Raw genomic sequence first — 8,652 nt, forward strand, 5'->3', positions numbered from 1 at the left:
TATTAAAACTTTACTTTTCTATCTTTCGTGGCAACTTTTTATTTTAATCCTTACATTTTAAAACAAATATCAGTAGTTTCTACTCCTTACATTTTACAAAATTGGCTTGTTACTTTAGTTTTGTACAAGAAGTCGTCATGTCGGAGAATAGCACAGACACAGAGAAAAAAGTGAGAGAAAAGAAAAAGAGACTAGCTGTCTAGCTGAGATCTTGAGTATGTGTGTCCTTGAGAGCGGCAAGTGTTATAACTTATGTTCAGTTGATTTAAGTCTGTTGTTGTATTGGTCTATAGTTCTTGCAAATTTAAAGTAAGTTAGCTAGTGGTTTTGTTGTTTGTGTTCTTCACCTGTTAGCTAGTTAGTTGCATGCTGCTTGATTGTAATAAAGCATCAAACGAGAGAAGTTGTCTCCGTCCATGAGTTAACAGACACACCTGGGGTGAAGTTGGACACTAGAATCAGCTTTAATTTATTTTTCCAGAGGCCATATTTGAACACACACATACATGTAAATTTCTTTAAATGTTAAGGGAAAGATTAAAAAGAGAAACGGGATATATTCATATCTTGCCACTCAGTCAAACTCTTATTATCATGGAGTCCCAGTCTCTGTCACAATAATCATATATGAGATGTTTTAGGCCTGTTGGCCGACATCCATTTAAAATGTAGGCAATGGCAAATAAAAAATAAAGAGCCTTTCATCCATGTCCACTGAAGTTTCTCAGTGTGCTCTCTAGTAACATGTGTGAGGTCCAGGTAGCTTAGCATAAAAAATGGCTACTTTTACTTTTATTGTTTAAGGAAATTTACAAGCCTGTACTTTGTTACATTTACTTGAGTAAAAAAGTCAAAGCAGTACTTCTACTTTTACCAGAGTATTTTTTAACACAAGTATCTGTACTTCTAATTTCGTGCTTTTGAGTCGTACACACATTTCATAAATGAGGGCCAATATCTCAAACTAGTGTATTTTACTTTGCTTCATTATATTATTAGATTAGATTATTAGCTTCAACAGTATTATCATTGCACAAGTAGGGACAACCAGTACAATGAAATGCAATCATTACATCTAAGTTAATTCGGATAATTACAGGTTATTGTGATTTTACAATTACCTGCATGTTATCCAAAAGCATAATTATAGCACACCTCTTTTATTATGAATCCAAAAAAACAAGCCATTTGTTCCTGAAAATGATTTTATGTGTGTGGTTCACTGTAAAACTGTTGTTAGCAGCACTTCTTTGGGTTTGGGTTTAGGGACTTGTTGCTCTGGCAGCAGTTTCAGATTTTTAAACAAGCTTCAAGGAACCTGAAGATCCACTCGCGTCTTACCTTTAGCATTGTAATCTATATAACTCTGTTGTCCATGTACAAAGGAATCCGGTTTGTGTGAATCTGCCAATACATGCAGCAGATCACTAACCAGCTCTTGGAATAATAATAATTTGGGGTTGCAGTTATGGTTTCTTTGCATTTTTCATTAACAGAAAAAATGAATCCGATACACTTTGTTCAGATTCTGAGCAAGGTTTCGAGCAAACGGGACCTTTTCCCCACCCAGATCGTCTGATCAGTCAACTTTTCATTGACCACTGCAACATAAACACATTCAACAGCAATCCATTTGTTATGCTTAATATGAGAACCTCATCTCTGGCCTACATCAACTGAAGGTCTATACTGGTTCAGACCCCTGAAACTCAACTGATCGGTATGAACTCTGTTTCACCCTCTGTCCGCTCATCTGCCAGGGTCATCAACCCTCTGCTTTGCTTTCCCTCCTTCTATGGATTCCAGATTTCTCTCCTGTTTTCCTTTTCCCCTTACTTATTGATTATGTAAGGATAATTGAATGTGAGTGTGTGGACCACCCACCCTTTGTGTCTACAGAGTAAATAGGCCTACATCAACTGTTATCAGCAAACTTTACCTTTTTTCAATAAAGCAGAGATGCTCTTAATCTCGTCATTTTCACTCACACAGATCACTAACGACTTTTGTTTTGTATTATATTCTAATGAGGGCTGACCATGAGTACTGCAGTAAACCCATTTATCAATTTGAAAAAACGTTTCTTCCTTAAGCTCAGCTTTGTCAGGTAACTTTATCTGACAAATATACATGACGTGACAGACATGTTTTCTCATGTTGGTGTGTGAAGTATGAAGCTGGAGTCAGAGCCTAGCTTGGCCCAAGGACTGGGAGCAGGAGTTTTTGGCTCACTCTGACCACAGTGACAACAGAAACACTTTAAAAAATTTAAAAAAAAAAACATCCAACCAACAAAGGTGTGTAAGCTCTTTCCAACGCCACCCCACACGTGTTAATCAGTGAGTTTTAGAGCTGTATTTTTGAACTTTAAACTGTCAGGCTAGCTCTCTCCCCATGCGTCCAATCATGCTAAGCTAGGCTAACTTTACTCTAGACGATATGTACACAAAAAAATCTCTAAAATGTTGACAAATTCTTTTAATACGTTATAGTTCAAACCTTTCATTTGAATAAAACAACAAAAAACAAAATTCTTTGCATAACAGTTTATTAAATAAAAAGCCCAAACAATATAACATAAGTCACTTAAATAAGTTGGAGTAAGATACAAAAGTTATATAAACAGACTCTACATTACATATGTACATAATTCTATAGATACACCTCTGAGCTGATTAAAGTGTTCCATGTCTATGTATAGTGCCTTGCGTTTAGTTTGTTCAAACAAAACATATATATTTATATTTGTACACATTCAATGTATTAACATCATAATATAAAATGTAAAATACGTTCTTAAGTCATCTACAATATGTACAGTTGATGTCGCGTCATAAAAATTGAAGATCAATGTGTAAATGCGGCCTTTGATTCTTTAGTGCACAGAGGAATTCCAAAAAACTCCCCAAGTAGTAGTTCCCCCTGTGGAATTGAAGGTAAAACACATGATTTGAGACTTTTGGGAAACCTCATAAATCACTCTACACTGCTTTTAGGAAACATAATCTCTTGTCATCTCAGTTTAATTTTGTACATAGCTGGTAAACTTTGTAGGCAGATTGTCCACAGGATAGACAGTAGGTCCTGTTTTCATGGTCGGAGGCCCATTTAAAAGAGTCCAGTGACACTTTGTGACCACTTCCACCAGGAAGATCTTAAGCAGGATCTTAGCAAACTCTTTCCCCACACACATCCTGGAGCCCCCTCCAAACGGAATGTACTGGAACCTGGAGGAGTCGCCCAAGGGTTTGGTCATAAAGCGCTCCGGCTGGAAGTCTTCCTTGTTGGGAAACATCTCTGCCACATCATGGGTGTCACAAATGCTGTAGATGACGTTCCAGCCTTTGGGAATTTGGTAACCCTAAATTGGTGAGGGGAAATGATCAGTAAGCACACAGTTTGATACAGGTTTTCAGTTGTGTCTCATCTCTCGTCTCAATCTGCAATTTACAGATTTAGAGATCTTTGTCAACTTACATTGAGTTCAAAGGTCTTGAGGGCCACTCTGAAGCCTCCAGGAACCGGAGGGTTGATTCTTAGAGTCTCTTTAATTACACAGCCGGTGTACTTCAACTGCTCCAAGGACTCAATGTTCAGACTATGGAGGTCCATCCCCTGCTCCTCCTGAAGACAGAGACAAATTGGCATGTGAGGAGAAGTGAAGGACGGTATAACCGGTGTAACCAAGTATAATGATTGTTGGTGAGGAATGGAATTGTGCTGGTTGTCCATTTCACCCAGACAGACCCAGACCACAATGGGTGAAAACAATCTATCCATACTTTGCTTGTTTACTCATTAGTCCTGCCGGCCTTCCAAGTACAGACAAGCCCAGTTATATAGAAGCACACTCAGCACTGTGACCTGATCTGGCTTCTGATCGGGGTTTAAAGGTCCCATGGCATGAAAATGTCACTTTATGAGGATTTTTAACTAGCCTAGTCCCCTAGTGGCCAGAAATGGTGATAGGTGTAAACCGAGCCTTGATATCCTGCTCGGCTTTAAAAAAAAAGAGAAAGCTTGGATGGGCCGATCTGGAATCTTGCCCCACATGCGGTCCCCCACCTCAAAAGTTACAGACTCAGAAATGGCACATACTAAGGCAAGCTCATTGTGGGACTGGCTCGAGTGGCTGTAGTTCTGCACCAAGGCTGAGTTTTGGCAAAGAGACTTCAGATGCAGTATTAGGGGACCACTAAGGTCTATATAAAAGAGACTTCAGATACAGTATTAGGGGACCACTAAGGTCTACATAAAAGACTTCAGATACAGTATTAAGGGACCACTAAGGTCTATATAAAAAGAGACTTCATATACAGTATTAGGGGACAACTAAGGTCTATATAAAAGAGACTTCAGATACAGTATTAGGGGACCACTAAGGTCTATATAAAAGAGACTTCAGATACAGTATTAGGGGACCACTAAGGTCTATATAAAAGAGACTTCAGATACAGTATTAGGGGACCACTAATGCCTATATAAAAGCATCCAAAGAGCACCATGTCATGGGACCTTTAATCCAACACATCTTCCACTAATTAGCTTTACTGGGAAGACTTTAATGTGGATTATTATCTCTATGGAAAGCATAGGGTATACTAACCCAACTGTGTCATTTTATATACTTTATTAATGTAGATATCGGCAGGCACTTTCCCCCCAAATCAATAAATTGCTTCAGATTACTCATAATTCTCTGACTAATTTTGCCTCCAGGGTTTTACACTATACCTCATGGTCTTCCCCAGCAGCTAGAGTTTGCCTAGTTGTCATGATGTCTAGCTCAGATGTCATCACGTGAATTATGTGATCACGTGAATTAGTATGACAACCAAGCAAGCTCAATTTGCTGATGACAGACCATGAGATGGGGATAAAAGCTCACAGAAAAGGTAGTTTTTGGCCAATTACTGTTTGTAAATTCAAGAATGATGTTTTCCTGCTCATTTTGCATATGATTTTGAATGAGATTAATTCAAAGTTACAACGGATTGAATTTAAGCCTACAGTGGACTTGTACAGTGAAATTACCTTTTCCATTAGTTCCTGCCTCAGTCTATCCACAACTTCAGGGTTCAGGCCCAGGAACATGACCAGAGAGGTGGCTGTACTCGCTGTGGTTTCATGGCCCCCGAACAACAGCTCTGTAGCAGACTCCTTAATGGCCTGGAAACAGAAATGTTGACACATAAAATTAGTTCATGCCAATGACATAAAACACTTTTATTAGTTTTTTAGTGTGGTGCAACACTGTAGATGTGATGCTTTTTAAAATTAAACTGAAGTAGTTTTTAATTGATGATCAGGCCTGTAGTCACCTATAAGGGTGGGGTGGCTTGGGAATGTATGTGTGTATGTTTGTGTGCATGTGTGTGTGTGTGTGTGTGTGTGGGGGGGGGGGGGGGGGGGGGAGTATGTTAATGTGACAATGTTTTTTTGTTTTGTTTTATGGCATTGGAAATTAGCAATATTTATAAATGCTGTGATGCTGTAGAGTTTTTAGATCTATCTATCTATCTATCTATCTATCTATCGCACACATGTTTATGTCTAAGCATCTTTACCTAAACATAATAGGCATGAAATAAAATGAAAAGTTGATTATGCCTCTACCTGCATGCTGAACGGTTCCCCATTGTTCTTGCTGCTGTCGATCAGCTGCTGCAGAGCGTCTCTGTGTTTGGGCTCCTTGTCTGACTCCTGCACCTTCTTCTTGATGTTCTCTTCTATCTTGGAGTGGATGAAGTTCCTCGCCTTCAGACCCTGGAGGACAGGAAGATGGACAGAGGAGAGGTGGAAATAAGGGAGGGAAGAATGAATGGAGGGCAGATGAGAAACATATTGTAAGAAGGTAAATCTAGACCTTAGGTAATTCTTCAGTTTATCAGCATACTTTTAAACATTGGCTATGATGTAATTTGCAAAATCCTTGGTATGGTCATTCAACTTTGTTAAGTTAAGTGTATTTGTTTCAAAGAACTTAAAAAAATCACATTGAAGAAAAAACAAAAAAACATGTGGGGGTGTGGTAGCAACCTGTAACGGCTTATATAAAAACCACAACAAAAAGACATACACAAACGTAGACGTACAAATCAAAAATATTTTTTAAATGCCATTAATTACATCATCAAACTAACCATAACTACACCTAGTCATGCATCTATGCATGTCCTTTCATGGTTCATGTTGACAGTTGATCCACATCTTTATAGACTCTTGAAAAAAACGACCCTATGGGTAGTTAGGATCATGTGCTCGTCTCTCACCCTGTACAGTCCGCTGAAAGGCACGTCGATGGGCAGCGAGAACAAATTCTTGATCATTTCCTCGAAAGCTTCCACCAGATGCTGCTCGTCTGTCTTAATCTGCTCCGGCTCGAAGCCCAGCAGGATCCTCATGGCGATGCGGAACATCAGCCGCTTCATCTCTGGGTAGACCAGCACGCACGAGTCCTTGGCCACCCACTGCTCCACTGCAGCCCGCACCTCCTCCTGAATGACGGGGATGTAGAGCTCCAGAGCCTCGCTGGAGAAAGCTTGCATGATGGCCTGGAGAAGGGCGGGGAGGGGAAGATGCGTTAGATTTATGCATGCAAACGTCCATGCATATGCTAGAAACGCATTTCTGAGTGATGAATATTTTCGCCAATGTGCTCAATTTCATATGAGGACCAAGTAGATCTTATGATGTCTCAGTGCACTGCAAAAGTAAAAGTTGATTTCTATTGGGTGAATATGTTCTAACTGGACAAGCAATAACAATATAGATTTATGTGTTGGGTATCTGAGTCAGAAAATGACATAATCACTGATTGTTTTGTCACTGAACATTGTGCAAGGCTCTGTATTCTGTATTTTTTTGTTTGTGTATGTTTTTTATAGTGATATGGATCCCCCTAGGTCTGAAATAAAGTTTATATAATCTTCTTTAAAAGAGTATACGTTTTTAGGATCCATTGATAAAATAAATATGATTAAATATGAATTACTTAAAAACAATTTTGTTAGTTTTCTGTGCTCCCTATTTATATAAATTAAGCTATAGGAAGAAAATAATTCAAGATATGTGCTCCTAATTGTACTAATAAATGTGCTATCAAATCCAACTTGAAGTGGACAACAGTGCCATAGGCTGGGGCATCTGCTTAGAAAGGACCGTGTGTACCAACCAATAATAATAATAATAAATGACAAAGCAAAGTTATATATTCACTATGATGCTGAAAGTCAAAATAAAGTAAAGAATTGAAATTAAATCCTAACTTGCCTTTTTCTTGGTTTTGTGCTGGGCTCCGTGCATGTTAGACAGCGTATCCGAGCCCAGGATGGTGCGTACAGAAGCGGGCCACTGCACGGACACGAGCCTGTTCTCCCCCAGCAGAATCTGCCTGACGTTATCCGCTCCGGTCACGCGCACCGTGGGGTTCCCGAAGAGGTGTGTGCGGTAGATGTAACCGTACTTCTGGCGCTTCATCCGCAAAAACTTTCTCCTCTGCAAACGTAAACCAAAACAAAAAAGATGAATTAAGATACAAAATTCACAAAGCAACAACTGAGAATAAATACAATTTAAAAATCAGAATCAGAAAACTTACACAGAATAACAAGGAAATTGCAGCATTTGCTAGGCATATACAATTAGATATCAACAGGAAAGAAACACATATGTAGGCTACTTGTTATTAAAGAAATGTTAAAATGAATTAATATTACGATGATAACTTTACAAATATGTTTCAATCTTAAAAACTGAATTAAGCCGTTTTGTAAGCCAATACTAGTCTTAAATTAAAATGGCCTATTTACTCCAATTAGTCTATTAACCTTGTAGGTGCCATAAGCGTCTCATGGAGTTGAAAACAGTGCTCGCGTTGTTTTATGAAAACACATTTCAGAAGAAAATAAAAGTTGAACACCAGCGTATCACATTTTCTCACGAGTGTCTGGAGCCTCCACGTGGATGTGTGAAAGTAGGCGTCAGCGACTGTGTCACGCGTCTTACCTGCAGGATGAGCTGCAGCGTCTCTCCAATGAAAGGTAAGCCCATGGATCCCGGGGGCAGCGGGCTCGTGCAGCCCGGGTCTCTGCCTCGGATCATGTAAACCTCCCACAGCTTCAGCGCCACCAGGAACAGCAGGATGGGAAGCACGATGGTGCACAGGAAAGTGGCCAGGAGGGTGTTCAGAGCCATGTTGCAGCGGAGTCAGTGCCAGGCGGCGTCTTGCTGGAGAGATGCGTAAAGGCGAGTTCAGGTGGAACTCCGTCAGCTATGAGACTCCAGGGCTGCGCATTGCGCGCTTTTATAGGCTGCCAGGACTGCGGGCAGCCTGCTACCTTCTCCTCCCACAGATAAATTAGTTCACTCAAAGTTCATCTTTAATTGTGGGTGTCGTTCGGCCCCGCCTCCGGCCTGTACTGGGCTGACTTGGCCTCGCCATTTGTTCCAGGGCCCGCATCCTTAATCCCTACCTCCTGTTGCACGCAGACAATCCGCGGCGGATTTCACTGAGAAAAGGTGATGATTCCCTCCGAGACAATGGCAGCGCGTCCCAAGACGCCTTTGTTGGCAATAAGGCAGCTAGTTTACACACTCATTACCTCGGCTTAAGCCCCGTTTGTGGGATTAGTAATGATGCCTGCAGGGCGG

At 40.3% G+C, this 8,652-nt stretch overlaps 1 protein-coding gene across 1 annotated transcript; it reads right to left on the reverse strand.

Moving 5' to 3' along the window:
• Window positions 1–2,534: 2,534 nt before the first annotated feature.
• On the reverse strand, window positions 2,535–8,652 carry cyp26a1 (cytochrome P450, family 26, subfamily A, polypeptide 1). Its single transcript, XM_032502880.1, has 7 exons — window positions 8,008–8,652; window positions 7,273–7,497; window positions 6,273–6,554; window positions 5,617–5,766; window positions 5,035–5,169; window positions 3,478–3,624; window positions 2,535–3,361 (listed from the first exon to the last, which is right to left on the reverse strand). The coding sequence occupies exons 1-7, from the start codon at window positions 8,194–8,196 to the stop codon at window positions 3,023–3,025; spliced, it is 1,467 nt and encodes a 488-aa protein (XP_032358771.1). The 5' UTR covers window positions 8,197–8,652; the 3' UTR covers window positions 2,535–3,022.

The sequence above is a fragment of the Etheostoma spectabile genome, chromosome 21, assembly GCF_008692095.1.
Source record: "Etheostoma spectabile isolate EspeVRDwgs_2016 chromosome 21, UIUC_Espe_1.0, whole genome shotgun sequence".
NCBI lineage: Eukaryota > Metazoa > Chordata > Actinopteri > Perciformes > Percidae > Etheostoma > Etheostoma spectabile.